Source organism: Nicotiana sylvestris, chromosome 4 (assembly GCF_000393655.2).
Source record: "Nicotiana sylvestris chromosome 4, ASM39365v2, whole genome shotgun sequence".
NCBI lineage: Eukaryota > Viridiplantae > Streptophyta > Magnoliopsida > Solanales > Solanaceae > Nicotiana > Nicotiana sylvestris.
Genome location: NC_091060.1, coordinates 83,806,723 through 83,824,727, shown reverse-complemented (window position 1 = coordinate 83,824,727; position 18,005 = coordinate 83,806,723). Strand labels below are relative to the sequence as shown.

General features: G+C 35.8%; 1 protein-coding gene across 1 annotated transcript; it reads right to left on the bottom strand.

Annotated features, from left to right (window-relative positions):
• Window positions 1–68: 68 nt before the first annotated feature.
• Window positions 69–9,614, bottom strand: LOC104248135 (transmembrane emp24 domain-containing protein p24delta3-like). Its single transcript, XM_009804332.2, has 4 exons — window positions 9,221–9,614; window positions 1,327–1,539; window positions 1,114–1,190; window positions 69–461 (listed from the first exon to the last, which is right to left on the bottom strand). Exons 1-4 carry the CDS (start codon window positions 9,437–9,439, stop codon window positions 317–319), a joined length of 654 nt encoding a protein of 217 aa, XP_009802634.1. The 5' UTR covers window positions 9,440–9,614; the 3' UTR covers window positions 69–316.
• Window positions 9,615–18,005: the final 8,391 nt, after the last annotated feature.

The following is an 18,005-nucleotide window of genomic DNA, read 5'->3' as shown; positions in this document are numbered from 1 at the left end:
CATTTGTAACTGGAATCCCTGGTGCGGTCTCAATTAATAATATTTATTAGTATTAGCTCAACTAAAAGTAGAAGAATGACGTACATTTGGATTGCACTTGTTCCCTGAACATAGGGCACTAGTAGTTTCACTTACAGAAGATATGATCTCCGTTCTTTTGGTTCACCGTGGATCAAAATAGTCCATTGCAGAAGCGACAAATGAATACAAGTAAAGAGAAGAAAGAATTTTAGATCTTATGGCAGATAAGATGAAAAGTTGTGGTTGATCTATTCTATAAGCTACATTATCGTGTGATGGAAAAAATTTGTCAAATCTAAATGAGCTTTTTCTTGCGAAAGTAGGACTTCAGATAGCATAGTTGCAGAGCTGCAACTGCTAAGCATATACTAAGGGACATTATGCTTAACCATGCCACTCTAGCATTAGTTTCCTCATTATCTTCCCTCATTTCTGCTTCCCTGCGCGTGAGATACAAGAAAAAACCATGTTACTTGTGAGGTCGTAGCCAAAAGAAGGATAGAAGCATCGGTTGCACCAAGGGTGATTGAAAAAAAAAATCAATTAGCTTTACCATAACTTATTTTGTCTGAGAACTGATGATTTATAATACACTTCCCTATTAGGTCTTCATAAATCAATACTATGAGGACAACAGCAACTATGCTCACTACAAAGAACAAAGTCAGCAGCAACTATGTTCACTACATCAGTTACCCTTGACATTTTTAAAACGGTCAGTCATTACTTGTTGCTCTCTGAATTAAGTAAAGTATCAGAGAGTTGCAAAGTTGAGTACATAATTATAAGTTATCCACTATCCTAAAGGCTCTCCACTATAGATTTCCTTTGTTGTCTTTTGGATACTGCACGAGAAAACCTGCTTCTCATCACTATTAATATGCAGACTCCTGGAAATATTAGTCATAAGTTTATGAAATGAAAGACTTGAGGCTTCAGAAACCAGCATTGGTACATACACGCATGAATGGATTATAACGCAAGAGGGAAAGGTATACGACAAAAAAAGTTAAAGGAGTTCCAACAGCAATGAAAGCAAACAGCAAACATATATAATCTGGGGTCTGGAGCACATTTGAGAAAGTTAGTTACCTATGCTTCAGGTATTCTAAATTTTCCTGAATGGCTTGCACTATCCCTTCAAGTTTCACCAACTCAAGTTCGATACCCTACAAGGGAAAAACATATGATGAAAGAATAAAACATGAGTAATTAAAAAAGAGGAGCATACACAATAACTAGTCCCTTCCAGTCTGACGATGGAGGGAGTTAGTGTGGATGGCAATTATATACTTGTGAACTTACTTCTATCTTTTCCTTCCTTGCAACAGACTCCCAATCCTTTGCACTGATTCCTGTCTTCCAGTCAACACCAATAGTCACTCCTTTAGCCCCAGGGGCACGGTTGTCCATCCAGAAGCATGCCAAGTAGTTACCAGCCTCAGTGGTTGTGAAGGCAAATTGACCATGAGTGACATTCTCTTTATGGTAAAGATTGTTTCCAAATGGTGATGTGACCTAAAAAGAATGTTGCAATGATCTAGCTCATGAAAACTGCACCATAAGTGGAAATAAGTGCAAAACAAAATTACTTTTCTCAAGGCTAATCTGAATTTTGGATCCATTTCAACAACTTATGTAGCTCATCTGGCTCCGTCATTCGAGACAATGATTTATGCAACATGGAGCACTTTTACATGAAATTTTGAAGTGCCATAACACCTAAACCGCATCAAAGACCCCCACCCCTGATTTTGGATAAGAGATCTGATTTAATCAGTAGTATAGCTCTAATATATTTTCAAATATATCAGTGTTGAGCTATAATGTTAGCATGAAACATTTCATCCCAAGATTGACCTCAACGAAGATGAGATAATTTGTCTATACATATTGTACATAGAAATAATGTATCACTTAATGAGAGATGCAACACAAATTATTCACTATAATGTAAATTTATAATCTTTGAGAAGACAAAAAGCGTATGTCTTAAAGCTGTCACCTTAGCACAATAAGGAAATCATGTTCATTACTAGCTCAGGCTAGGGGCTCTTTGATCCTCCTTTTCACAGCTCTAGAATCCAATTACTCTATGAAACACGTGAAGCCAATTACAGAATTCCAATTACAATGAATTAAGTGGTTAAAAATCAGTGTTCATCACCTATCAAAAAGAAGAAGAAAAACTAATGTGTTGAATTCTATTTGTCATTGGACTCCAGATTGGTCGTCTCCGGTCTATTTTTCTTGACTAAAAGCTTATATGATGCATGGTCAATAGGTTTCTACAATTGAAATCGAAGTACTAGCAGATGACTAAGAACCTAAAGAGAACAACTCGTCCAAAAGTTGGTACACTACTCAAATTTCAGACGCTCGCCTTTTCACTGGTTAATTGAATCTCAAAATTTCAATCTTTTGTATGCTGTGTCTCTGAGAACATAAAAATCTGAGAAGTTAGGTGTTGCCAAAAGTGTCCATTCTGCTTTCATCCTGCTTATGAGGAACACAAGGATCCAACAAGGACAAAGGTCATGGCCGCTGTCTTCGGGTTAATTTTCCTTCATCAATGGAGGAATACTATAAAATGATAGTCACTGCGAGATTCATGTTTGACACAATCTGACCAAGTCCAAAACTCTCTTTCTTGCTTGATACACATTTGACACTCTTCGGCACATTGTGTGCAATGTCACCATTCCTCAAGCATGCATTTTATAAACATTTGTCAAGGGGCTATAGCTTAAATCATTTTCTTCTCGAAATAACAAAACCTTTTCACCAGTGGATGCATCTTGAGGCTTTTTATCAGCAGTTAACATTGCATATATGACTCCAGACGTACGATTTTGTCTGATATCATTCCCCGCTTATACTCTGTTTGGATCATTGTTCCCCATCGTTTTATAATGTATTGTATTGTATCGTATTATATCGTATCGTTTTATGAATACAATGTTTGGATAGATTGTATTGTTTGTTATTGATAAATAATATTTTGTTGTTTGGTTTGACTGTATCGTACTGTACTGTAAATGATACGTTTACTAAAATACCCTCAATTGTTTAAATATTAAATTTATCAAAAAAATATGCATAAAAATAATTTTAAAGAACAAAACAGAAGAAGGCAAAACCACCTTAAGAAAACAGAACAAAGGAGTGAGACAGAAGAAGGCAAAACAAAGGAGCACAACTAATTAGAATTGAGTTAAAAGCAAATTAGGAGAAAAAATAAAACAGAAGGCGGCAAAACACCTTTAACGTTGGCGGCAGAGTTCTGGAAAAAAATAAAGTAGGTTATAGGTTGGAGATTTGGAGTTAAAATAGCAAAAAAAGCTAAAGGATAAAATAGAATTGTGGACACCACACCAAATCGATTGTTTAAAAAAAGAGGGACTTTTCATTGTTCCGGAACAATGGATTTAACAATACAATACAACCAATTTTAATGAAACAATCAAAACAAACATTATTTTGGGATAACAATACAATACGATACAATGGGGAACAACCATCCAAACAAACTGTTAGTCAATATCCCAAAAGAAGGTGGAAATTTTCCTTCTAGGCAGAATTCTAAAATCTGCTATAATTCTAATTAACATAAAACAAATAATACTACCTCCATCCCATTTTATGTTATGAGGTTCAAAGTACAATGGTCAAAGCCCCTAATTTTCGATGTAAATTCGGACATAGATTTTTCAAGTTTTTTGAAATAAAATATATAAATTTAAAAACTGCATAAAAGTACTATAAGAATCAACAGTCAATAATTCAAAATATTGAAATCTGTCTATAAAATAGTAGACAAATAAAAAACTGCTCTCTCCGTTTCAATTTAAATGACACACTTTCTTTATTAATCTGTTCCAAAAAGAATGACACATATTTAAAAAAAAATTAACTACAAACTTTTCATTTTACCCAATTTACCCTTAATGAGAAGCTTTTATAGTCACACAAATATCATGGCCCCATAAAGCGACTACATGTTTCACAAGTCTTCTTTTTTTTCTTAAACTTTGTGCCAAACCAATCTATATCATCTAATTGAAATGGATGGAGTATTAGACTCCCCAAATAGTAATAGTGTCACATAAAATGGGACAAGAGGGAGTATTTGTATAATTTTAAACTTGATATAGATTTAACACTCTTTTTGCAGCTACCAACTATAATCTGAATAAATCCATTGAAACTCAAGTACATTAACTCATTCAAACTAATTTCTCTTAATCTCTGAGAAAAAGTATAAAAACTAAGACAATCATTATGGGATAGAATGAGTGTTAAGCACTAACTTCACACAACACATACACCAGCTAGGGTTGATGTGCACGGCATAGACATGTTTCTGTATGCATTTAATTAGATTATATCTTAGACACATGCATACACAATCTTAAAGTCATACACATGCATGCTGTTCAGTTTTTAACATGTTGGTGTGACGACCCGATAGGTCGTTTTATGTACAAGCCTTTATTTCTGTATTCTGAGACCTCTCATAGCTTCATTTTATGATTTATGACTTGCGTATGTGGTGCGTGTCAATATTCGGAAAGCTTTTAACTGGAATTTTGAAGCAAACGTGATTTTTGACTTAAAAGGAGGCTAGAGTTAACCAACGTTTTTTGGTAAAGGACCTCGAATCGGTATTTTAATAATTACGGTAGGTCTGTATGATGTTTTTGGACTTTTACGCATGTTCAACTGGGATCTTGAGTGACCCGAGGGCGTTACTGCGCGTTATGTGAAAGATTGTAAAATTTGGTTTTAAACTTGAAATCCTTGAGCTTTGATGATTGATTCTTGATATTTGATGTTGTTTTGATGATTTGAGTGAGCAAGCGAGTTTATATGATGTTATTACACTTGTGTGCATGTTTGGATTGGAGCCCGCGGGGCTCGGATGAGTTTCGGGTGCATTGGGGACTGATTTGGAACAACTGATGCATAGTTGTTATTGGTGTAAACTTGCAGGTCTCGTAATTGCGAAGACGTGATCGCAATTGCGAGCCTGGCATCGCAAATGCGAATATGGGCTGGGGGCTGGAACTTCGCATTGTGAAGTAAAGTTCACTTTTGCGAACTGAGTTGTGATCGCATTTGCGATCTTAGTGTCGCATTTGCGACACAGTGCATAGTAAGAACAACTTTGCATTTGCAAAGCACTACTCGCATTTGCAATGGGGGGGGGGGCTATTCGCAAATGCGAAGATTATGTCACATTTGCGACTTACGCATGTATGTGACATCGATCGCATTTACGATCAGTTGTTCGCATTTGCGGACATCAGTTCGCAATTGCGACATCTGCAGCTGGTTAAAAGTTGGAAAAATCGGGACTTAACTCATTTTACATCATTTCTCAACCCTAGACTCCGTTGAGGCAATTTCTTGAGAGTTTTTTCTTCCTAAATTCATTGGTAAGCAACTCTAATTCATTTTCCATCAATTCCCATTACTTTTCCATGAATTCTTCATCAAATCTATGAACTTTAAGGTAGAAATTAAGGGTTTTGGGTAGAACTTAGGAATTTTATAAAATTGAGATTTAGACCTCAAATTGATGTCGGATTTTGAAACAAATTATATAACCGGGCTCGGGGGTGAATGGGTAATCGAGATTTTGTCCGAATGTCGGATTTCGACCAAGCAAGCCCATGATTGACTTTTGTTGACTTTTCCATATATGATCAAAATTGAACTTTTTTCATTTGTGGGTAGTTTTTAAAGCTTGTTTTGCATTGTTTGAGCTATATTTGGCTAGATTCGGTTGGCTTGGAGGATTATTGTAAAGGAAAAGCCGTGGTTGATTATTGATTCAATTCCGGAAGGAGGTAAGTATCGTGTTTAACTTTGACTTGATAGAATTAGGACTTATTTGTTCTCTTTGCTACGTGAATTATATGTGGGAATGATGTATAGGCAAGGTGACGAGTGTATATGTGCTGTCATGGGCTAAAGCATGCGGGGTGGGCTATTTACCTTTATGTCATCATTTATTGCATGGTATGTCTCGTTACATGCCTTGATTGCTACATGTCATTACTTGTTATTTATGCTTTACTTGTTACCTGTCATTTAATTGTTACTTGTTCCTGTTTATTTATTCCTTGGTCAATATCTGCTCTCGCCTACATTTATTGAACACCTTCACTATTTCATGCCTTACTTGCCTTTATTGCCTTTACCTTACTTGTTGCACTTTATTAAGTATATCCGACTGTGTGAGCCCTTGGCTATTCTTGCGTTAATGACTTGTCGAGGTTCGTGTTAGCTTACGATGTGAGGCTACTTTATGAATTTGAGTTGTTGGTTGTTCTCTGTTTGTACTCGTAGTTCATTGGTGATTTATACGCTTGGGTTTCCTTTTTATGCTGAGATTACGGATTTGTTGTATTAAGCTGTTATGATAATGAAACGATATTGGGAACGGGTTGCATGCCGCAACAGAATAGAAATGATATGATAATGGGATCAGGTTGCACGCCACAACAGATATTGATATGATATTGGGATCGAGTTGCATGCCGCAATACATATTGAAAGAGTATAGGGATCGGGTTGCGAGCTGCAACAAAAATGATGTGTTCTAACTGTTTGTAGCTGTGACATTCTATTTTCTGGATTGAGATATGATGTTACCGGATGATGTTATTCTGGGGCCCTCTGTTAGGTTGATCTTCGGGTCCCATTCTTGGAAGTGTATCTGTTTCCTCTATATTTTTGTTGTTTATTTATTATTCGAACAAGTTTATAGTGAGTGACTTGTCATAGCCTCATCACAACTTTGTCGAGGTTAGGCTCGTCACTTACGAAGTATAGAGGATCGGTTGTACTCATACTACACTTTTGCACTTCTTGTGTGGATCCCAGTGTTGGTCCTGGCAGCGAATAGAGGAGATTGCTCGGACCAGATCTATCCCGGAGACTTGAGGTACAGCTGCATGGTGTTCGGAGTCCCTATGGTCCTCTTCATTATCTTGTTTTACTGTTTATCTTGTTTCGAACAATTGTATTTCATTTCAGACTATATTTGTAGTGTTCTAGTCGCTCATGTACTTGTGACTCCGGATTTCTGGGATTAGTACAGACAGTGTTACTCATGGATTTATTATATGTATTCAGAGTATTTCAGTGTTAAATTATTAATATTTTGCTTTCGAAATTGTTAAGTTGATAAATTCTTTAACTAATGTCTGTTAGGCGCCATCACAGTCCCATGGTTAGAATTTTGGGTCGTGACAGTTGGACATGTAACTTTTTAGTATCCATACTACAATTATATATGTTTGTATGTCAGTAGAATGCATTGAAGTTCATTCATATGCATAAAAATTTACATATCAGCTATTAATCACCATCATGACACCAAAAAAAAAAAAGATCCCTCCATCCTATTGTATGTAACACTCTTTGGCTACATGGAAATAAAGAAAATAATTTCACGTCGTTATTGTATAGATTAGTGGTGGAAGAAACTGCTATTAAAAAGACTGTTTGGTGGCTTGAATAGCTAAATGACTGTTAAAAGTTCACATTAAGATTTACATTTGACTAGCTAAATGACTTTAAGCTCCAGAAATTTGTGAAAATTGTATGGAGAATTATTACTATTGGAGCAATGTGTGAAATTATGGAATTATCAAAATAAAAAGAGTTTACATAAATTGGACATATAAGAAATGGATAAATTTAAAAAACAGTTTGAATACAAGGATCATTTTGTGATACAAGAATATAAGTCATACAGACATCATTATACACTACTAAATACATCTAAGCATCTATCACACCATCGGTTGACAAGCCCATTACCATGTGAACAGTATGAAGTTCAGCAAAAGAATATCAATTAAGGCACTGGACCACTTGATTATTTTATTCCAAGCCTCATAGGTAGCTCAGCAATGAAACAGTAGCTGTGATTTTTCATTTTGTAATAGATCTCTAGTGTTAATCACAAAGCAATCCATCCCTCTCTTTCTGACTAGCTCCTCAAATTCTTAACATCTCCTTTTGAAGGCAAATCTTTCTTTAGTTCTATTATTGAATCCATGAAAAATGTCGGATGATTTGATTTAGGATTGACGAGAAAGCATTTATGCTTAAAGAGGCACTAGCCACTAGGTACAGGACTATTTGACTGAAGGGGTGTTGGATAGGTGAGGCTGCTAAAAGTAGAGCTATAATGCAAGAAAAGTAATAGAGGTTTTTCAGAATTTCAAAACATACAAGCATGATCTTCCCCAAGGAAACCAACTTGCAACCTTGTCTTTAGATAAGGCAATCGGAGTAAGCGATCATACTAAGCGAAAATACTGATGATCTTTTTTTCTAGAATAAACTTGACTAAGTCTTCACGATAATACGTAGTTGAGGAAATAGTACAACTTAGTATATGATTTCACCCAACCATGAGCTATGTTGCTCGGATCTCAAAAATTACAGGAGGATCCAACACACACCAGGGCGGCATTTTTGAAGGATCTGAACAACATAGACCATGAGAGAACCAAGTGCCTTCCACCCATAAGGATCTATAGAATGCATAAGGCCATGCTCTAAAATGACACCACACAATGCTCTATAGTTTAAAAACACAACAAGCTCTCGCCAATAATAAATACTAAACAAAGCATTGGAGAGTCGAAGGATAAACTTACTTTGTTAGTGTCTATCTTAGAAGATGAGACCTCGCTAATTTCGTTACTTTATTGATGTGGTTTAATATCTATTCGTCTATTCCAATTTATGTGATACAGATTGACTTTTTTGCGGTCAAACTCTTCTTGATGTTTCTATAGCTTGAACAGAAAAATAGCTCCCAATGTGAAATTTAACAACATTTTATTTCTTCTATAATCTTAGATTAACTGTATCAAGTTGACATGGAAGATCAAAATTACGAGATTTGAAAGTCCAACGTGTGCTTAGTCTTTTGCAATCAAAGCTCAATATGTGATACTAGCATTTTATATCCTAGTTTAATAAGTAGCTGCAGGAAACTCAAATTAAGAGATTTTAAATCCAACTAGCACAGTTAAAGTTGCTCAATTGGATCCAAATTACATCCTACAGCTACTATATACATCATAGTATCAGAAATGTCTCTACGTCAAAATCTTCTTAGCATAAATCAGTTAAAATTAGAGAACTGATGATAAATTCTGCGGTGCTTTACCTTGACGGAGATGGTGGGGACAACATTAGCTTGCGCGTGCTCTTCGTCGCCGATTACATTGTAATCAGCCAAAACGACGACGTTTGAATGGATTTCCTCAGATACACACTTAGTCCCCGAGCTCGGCACTTCCATCCATATCGCCTCTGCAGTGGGCGCCACCGCCAGCACCGCCGCAGTCGTCAACAACAGTAACACCACAAATTCAGTCAACTCCATATTTTGTTTCTGCTAATGGAATCTGAGATGAGATTTTCAGATTTCAGATTTGTTCTTATTTTCAGAGGGAGAGAAGACTTTTGAAATGCTATATGTGAGTTTTGGTGTAGCTCAGATTCTATACGTTGGTGAGCGTGTAATGTACGCGCTACTTTGGACGTCGGCGGTGTGTGATAAAGTGCGCGTGGGTATTGAAGGGTAGTTGTACTAGATTGGCGCCACGCGATTTCTTCCACGGTGTCCAATAGGAATGCATCTTTTAGGGGGAGACTTTCCAGTTAGGACGTGAAGGTTACTTGGATTTTTTTTTTCCATTCAATTAATAATTATTGTCTCAAATTGTAAGTTGACTTTGTATGTATAAAGTCAAAATATTCGAAAACAGATGTATTCAACAGTTTTATAGGCTAGGGCAAGTTTTAACATTCAGGTACAAGAGGTGTTGTCCAATTTCGGTGCCTAATTAGCTAATGTTAGTCTTAGTTCAATCCATGTCTCAGTCCAATGTACAGAAAAGATTTTATAAGTGTTTTTAGGCATGGCACTTTCTTGAGTAAGCCTGAAGTTAGAATGTAAGTTGTAGGTTCATTCGAAAGGCAGGGGCAGATGTAAAATGTAAGGTATAGGTTCATTCAAAACCAGTTGCTTTGTTTCACTCCTTGTGTATATGTTAAATAATTATTACATTGTTATAAAATATTCTAATATGGTAGTGGATGTCTATAACATATAAAAAAGTTACTCTCACTATTCTTCTCCATTGTGTAATTAACCTCCCACTACTTATCATTATGATTGTAACTCTCACATTCCATATCCTCCTTCATGATCTTCGTCCATGATCTCAATAATTAATACCATGTTCATAACATCCTTTGATGTTCCTCAATGTAACCCTTTAAATAGAGTAATTGAGAATCATGTTGACACATACACTTGAACAACACTGGAGAAATAAGAATGTTCTCTCTTCCTCTCTACATCTCTTGTCTATTTTCTAGTTTCATATTATTACTTTGGGCTTAATTTCTTAACATGTTATCAGCACGACTGTGCTTTTATTTTCGTACACCTCCATATATGATACCACTTATGCTTGAAGAAATGACGTGTTTAACCCCGAAGTCGTACTTTAAAATCTCAAATCATTAGGATTTTTTTTTTATGGGGCCTTACATTCTTCCCCACTTAGGATCATTCGTCCTCGAATGAGGGTCAAGAAACGCCATTGGAATCCATTGTGGCCCAACTATTACCTCACACTACCTTCTTCAACATGGACACATGAAATACCAGGTGCACTAATGACATCTCAGCTGGTAGCTCAAGCTTGTACGGTACCTGACCAATCCTCTAAATGATTCTGTACGACCCGACATACCTCAGACTCAATTTCCCTTTCTTTCCAAATCGCATAATACCCTTCATGGGGGAAACCTTCAAGAATACCCAATTATCTTCCTTTAATTCTAAGTCTCTCCGACAAACATCCGAATAGGATTTTTGACGGCTCTAGGCAGTCTTTAATCACTCCTTAATGATCTTAACTTTATCCATGGCCTGATGTACGAGGTCTGGTCCTATCAATTCAGCTTCTCCAACTTCAAACCACCCAATAGGAGATCTACACCTCCTCCCATATAATGCCTCAAATGGTGTCATCTGAATACTAGAATGGAAGCTGTTGTTATAAGCAAACTCTATAAGTGGCAAATGATCATCGCATCTACCTTTGAAATCAAGGACACACGCATGCAACATGTCCTCAAGCATCCGAATTGTCCGCTCTACTTGTCCGTCGGTCTGTAGATGGAAGGTTGTGCTAAGATTTATCTGTGTACGCAAACCTTGCTGAAATTTCTTCCAAAATTTAGCTGTGAACAGAGTCCCCTCGATCAAAAATGATGGAAACTGGAGTGACATGAAGCCTGACTATTTCCTTGATATACAATTGAGCATACTGTTCCGCTGTGTTGGTAGATTTAACTGGCAAGAAGTGTGTTGACTTCGTGAGTCGGTCCACAATAACCCAAATTGAGTCAAACTTGCGCGGAGTGAACAGTAACCCAACTACAAAATCCATATTAATCATCTCCCACTTCCACATTGGAATTCCTATGCTTTGTGATAACTCACTAGGACGTTGATGTTCGGCCTTCACTTGTTGACAATTCGGACATCTTGCCATAAAGTCCGCCACATTCCTTTTCATGTCATTTCACCAATAGATTTTCTTGAGGTCATGATACATTTTTGTAGAACCTAGGTGCACGGAATACCTGGATGTGTGAGCTTCCGCCATGATTCTTTCCCAAAGACCATCAATATCTAGAACACACAGCCGCCCTTGGTACCTTAGTGTACCATCATCCATGCCAAGAGAAAAAATTGTAGTCTTGTGTTTGTGAATCCCCTTCTTCAGCTGTACCAACAATGGATCATTGTATTGCTTATCCTTGACCTCTGCCACAAGCGATGATTCTGCCCTATTCTGCACAATCACCCCTTCGTCATTAGAGTCCGCAAGACGAACTCCCAAACTAGCCAACTACTGAACCAAAATTCCTCCAAGTGAGCCAAAATTCCCATAGATTTCTAGCTAAGAGCATCTGCCACAACATTAGCCTTCCCCGGATGATATAAAATATCGATGTCGTAGTCTTTGAGCAACTCAACTCATCTTCTCCGCCTTAAATTCAGTTCCTTCTGTTTAAAAATATATTGAAGGCTCTTGTGGTCCGTAAATACATCCACATGGACCCCATAAAAGTAATGACGCCTGTGAGCACGTGATTTTCGCCCTATATGAGAATCACTCCCAAAATTTCAAAATAAAACAATTTTCCTTTGTGTGCAATGTTTTTATTTTTGTGGTATTTTTGTATAATTATTTGTATTTTTGTCTATGCATGTTTATTCGTTTAAATTAATAAAAATATAAAATATGTCACATTTTCATTTAGTATTTATTTAAGTTTATTTTACAAAAATGAGAAAATCATAAAAAATAATGTACGTTGCATTTTTAGCATTTAACGTCTAAATTGTGCGATTTTATCTTTAATTGCTATTTAAGTGTGCGATAATAGTTATTTGGAATTAATTAGTATTTTTTTATAAGTTAATTTAGTTTATAAGTTAATTTAGAATTTTAGTTTTATTAATTAGGAAGTAAAAGAAAAGAGAGCAAGAATATAAAAGAAAATCGGAATTAGGCCTTTTCTTCAATTGTGAACCACAAGCCCAAATATACCCAACCTTCCTCTACGACCCAGTCCATTCCAAACCGGGTCGACCCAGGCCATAACCCAACACCCCTATTTCCCTATCTTTCAAAAAAAAAAAACCCTAAAATTGTATTTTCTCTTTCACTGTTGAAAATACCATCTGCCACCCCCCTTACCTTCACCTTCTTCTTCTCCCTCATGACCACACACACACACACACAACCATGGCTGCTTCTTCTTCTTCTTCGCATAACTACACAACCATGTCAAGCTCCACAACCATCCACACTCGTCGACCACCAACAACCCCACCTCGTCGTCGAAACCATGAACGACCAACAACCCCGCTTCGACGAGCTCCAGCCATGGACGACGTGAAGCAGTCCCAAACAGCCCCGTCGCAACACAGTACCACCCCGCTGCTTCATCTTCTTCGTCGACCACCATAAACGACCAGCTATGTCCGCCTATCGCAGCAGCACCCCACTGCTTCATCTTCTTCGTCGCACCATGAACACCCAGCTCCAAACGACCATCATCGTCATGCCCAAACCACCACAACTGCTGCCCGCTGCGTCCACCTGCTGCTGCTCCGACGTACCACTGCTTCCATGTCGGACGACCACTTGAACTTCCAGTTCATGCTGCTGCTAACTGCTTCGTTGCTGCTGCTGCTTCGCCCTTCATCGTCGTCAGTTTTCTTCGAGCTCGAGCTCTCATGGTTGCTGCCTCGTCGTTCTTCAGTTTCAATCCATCGAGGTCGTCGTTTGTGGTTTGAGTTCGTCGAGTTTAAAAGGAAGGTGGGTTTCGTTGAAGTCGAGATCCGTTAGGTCATTGGCAGACTTGGCTCGAGTTCATCGTCATTCCGATCCGGTTAGTTGGTTTAAATTTCATTTCTGTCCGTATTTTATTTTTATATTCTCGGATCTAAAATCGGTAAATGTTTGATTCTTGTTTTGTTTGTGTTCATCGTTTAATTAATTAGTTTTTCAGTTTGTTCATGTGTTTTTATTAAAAGAAATTGTTAGTTTAATTTTAATGTTATTTGATTCAAATTAAAATTTAATTAGTTATTTTTTCAGTGTGTTTCATGTGTTTTTTTTTTAAAAAAATTAGTTTAATTTTAATATTGTTAGATTCTAATTGAAATTTAATTAATTATTCCTTCAGTTTGTTTCATGTGTTTTTATGTATTTTTTTAGAAATTTAATGTTGTTAGATTCAAGTTAAAATTCAATTAATTATTTCTTCTTCGGTTTGTTTTTATTTCGTTTAAAAGAATTTAGTTGTAATATAGAAATATGTTAGTTTAATCGCTTGGATCATCCATCTTTGTTGATTAGCTTAGATTTAATTCGTGTTCATCTTTTGTTTGAAGTTCGTTCTTAATCCGGTGATTTAATGTGAGTTTATGTTTTAATTCTTGATTTAATTTGAATATTTATCTTGGTTGTAATGTTGTTGGATTTAGTTAAAGTTCAAATGATTATTGAATTTAGAAATTCAAATCTACTTGTTTGTTATGTTCAATTTGTTAATGTTATTGAATCTGAAAATATATGTGTTGTTAAAAGATATTGTTCAGTCAAAATAATTCAAATTTTCTTTGTTGTTCATCATTTAGTTTGAGTTTGTTCATAAAATCTGATTAGGAATTGGTTATAGCTGCTATATTTTGGTTAGAATTGATTAGTTGAACTTGTTATAGCTGACGGGGTAGATTGGTAAATTACAATATTTTCAGGGTCAAAAGGGTAATTTCAATAAGGTCAGAGGGGTATTTTTGGAATTAAAATTCTGAATAAATATTTATTTTGAGTGTTCTGTCCATTAAGATTAAGATAATATTAAAATAATCAATAATGGGGGGACAAGATATAATGGTGGGGAATAATGCAATTGTTTAATATAAGCATGGGGGACAAGATATAATGGGGTATTTGTTTAATGTAGTGGGGGACAAGACATTAGGTAGTGGGATTAAAAGGGGGATAAGTGGGAAGATAATGAGATTTTATGTTTAAAAAATGTTGAAAGATGGGGATAAATAGAGGGACTTGATCAGATTTTTAAAAAAAAAGGAGGAAGAAAAGAAAAGAGAGACAAAAAAAAAGGGCTGAAGATTGAAGAGAGAGAAAGAAAAATTCCGAAAAATATTAAAATTTTTTAAAAAAAAGGAAGAAAAAGAAAAAATACAAATAAAAAAGGAGCTGGAAATTAAAAGAGAGGGTAGTATACACCTGATAAATATTCTGATATAGGGGTTTAGAAATTAAAGGTTAAACATTAATTAGTCTTTCAAATCTGAAAAGATTCCCTTGGCTTCTGTCTGTCGTTTGTTGTCGGTGTTTCTGGATTTTATTTTGATTTTCAAATCTGTCACTGGGATTTCTGTTGACTGGATTGCTGGTTATTATTGATGTTGCTGTGTTACGTACTACGTGGCTGACTTTCTTCTTCTTATATTGACAATACCAGGTACACAACTGTAATTTTGGCATTTTGTAAGCTGAAATGAAGAATGGAATTTTAAAATTTTAATTTAGCTTTTTCTTTTTTTATTAATTGTATTTAGGTTATTTCATGTATTATTATTCTGTAAATCTCCGTCGTTTTGCATAATTAGACATATTGTAGCGATGTATTAAATAATGCTTTGCTTTAACCTGATTATTAGGTAGTATATATTTAAGCATGTTCATTACTGATTAAACTGTCTAATAATTAGAATAAGAAGAAAATAACGAAAAAATGACTTTATTAAATCAGTTTCGGCAAAATTGACTAAGTTCACTATTTATAAGGGTTTTAGTATCGCCAGCATTAAGTTAATTGAAATCATGTAGTTAAATTTAGTTAAAACATGAATTTAATTTAATTTTGCGAATCAAGTATTAGGACATGATTTGGATTAAAACAAGGTTAGTTAAGGTTAAATTAATTAAATTTTAAGAATACGCATTAGTAATCAAGATTGTTTCTAATTTTCAGTGGATGTAAATAATTAATTTCAATAGCTCAAGTCATCTAACAATATGATTTTAATCCGGTTATGGGATAATTAGTTTCTTTTAAAAAATTATTTGACAATTCCATATTGTATTTATAATTACAATTTTAGTAATATTTCTTTCCACTAATATTTGTTTTAAACTAGTATTTAATATGTTATTTTTAAGCATGTAAAGATTGATTTTATATTTATAGACAAAAAAATAAAAAAATAAAAACTGTAGTCATTTTAAGATATTCATAAAATAAGAGAGGATTTCGCTAAAAAAAATAATATAAACAATACAAAAAAAAATTTGTCGGGTCCTCTAATCTTTTTTTTTTTTTTTTTTAAAATACTTAGATTCTGGGATGGATCGTTTAGTAAATTTCACGGTCCTACCAAAAAGTATAACAACACGTAGTCTTTAGGAGCGTATTTAATAAGGGTATTTTCTTAAACATGGGTGTGCATTTATGTAACCCAAATCCCAATCTTGGCGGAGTCAAAATGCGTCAACAAATCACGTGTACACTGGTTGTGACGTGATTCGAGATGCGTTTTCACGATGTTGCAATTCTTGTATAAAATAATAATAATTATAACAATAATGATAAAAGCGGGTCAAAGTTAAATCTGCACATAAGCTCATAATTGTATAAAAAAATCAGATAAACAAGCCGAATATGACAGTTGAGCGACCGTGCTAGAACCACGGAACTCGGGAATGCCTAACACCTTCTCCCGGGTTAACAGAATTCCTTATCCGGATTTCTGGTTCGCGGACTGTAATACAGAGTCATTCTTTTCCTCGATTCGGGATTAAACTGGTGACTTGGGACACCCTAAATCTCCCAAGTGGCGACTCTGAAATAAATAAACAAATCCCGTTTCGAATTGTCCTTTAATTGGAAAAAACTCCTTCACCCCTCGCAGGGCGAAAAAAAGAGGTGTGACAGCTCTGGCGACTCTGCTGGGGAGGTAACCCAGAACCACTGGTTCAGGGTTAGAAATTCGAGCTTAGATAAATTGTTATATTTGGCTTTATCTGATTTTTACATGTTTGAGCCTAATGTGCTAAATGCTGCTTTTACCGCTTTGATATTATTTGACTGTATATATAAACTGTGCCGAACCCTTCTCTCTTCACCTCCGGGGATGTGCTTACTGGTTGAGACTCCCTATTCTGTTAGTGTCATACCCTGAAATAAAAAAAGAGGCTCGGACAAGTTACGAAGCCGGATGGCCTTTTGGTTCCCGGTAAGTTGCCCCCTCCTCGACTTGAGTTGTCCGCTCGGGTACACAGTCTAGAACACCGACTCAGGTTTTGAACATAGAATAACATGACTTCATGTCGGATCCCTAGTAGGAACGATTATTTGCATCATGTTGCATTTGACTTAGGGGACTCAACACAGGGGTTGGGTCCGTCTAGGACTAGCAACCTGAAATGAAAAGACTATCCTGCTGCATCCTATTTGTGCTGTGCATTTATTCCGAACCCGCATGTTGACCGGTTTTTGAATCTCGGGAACGTTGGAAAATTTAAAAAAAAGAGAAAAAGAGAGAAATAACAGTTAGGGAGTTAATTGATTATTTTAGAAAAACCCAGTGTCCAAGTACTGTTGGAACTCTGCCGATTTTTTTTTTATAAAAAAAATATAAAATAAAATAAAATATATTTTACTTTTAAAATTGTTTGTTTACCCAAAAAAGCAGAAAGTGTGTAGGAAAAAGTCCTTTATTTTAGTTTGCTTTGTTTTAAAAAAAAAACGAAAAGGAAAAATAGTTTCTTTCGCTAAAAAAAAGGGGAAAATATGTTTGTTTTCAAAATCAGTTAGTTTATTTACCCGAACTACGCCGGTTTGATTCTCGCAGGGTGTGAGATACGTAGGCAACCCTCATTGGGTCCAACTTCCCATTTTGCAAAAACGACCAGAAAAGAAAAAATGACAAAATGTTGCCACTTTTATAAAAGAGTCAGGTGATGCCGTTTTTTGTAAAAATAGCCGAATATTCCTAAGCGGGACGCCGTAAGGCTGACATTGCATAAACGACCATCTTTGGTCATCATTCTTTTTTTCGATTTTTGACCGGTTGACCCTCGCAGCCTTAAAATCTTCGTTCCCGAAGTGCTAAAAGGCCGCATTTGAAAACCGAGTCCATCGTTTTGGAAAAAAAAATCTTGGAAAAGAACATAGATAGTTTTATTTTAAGTCTAATAAAAGTTTTTCGTTGGCATAATCACCTTAATAAATGTGCAGGATGAGCACAATACAAAACAAACCCTTTTCAATAATGACCAAGATCCCTTTTGAGTTGCGATTATGGTGGAATGACCTAGGCA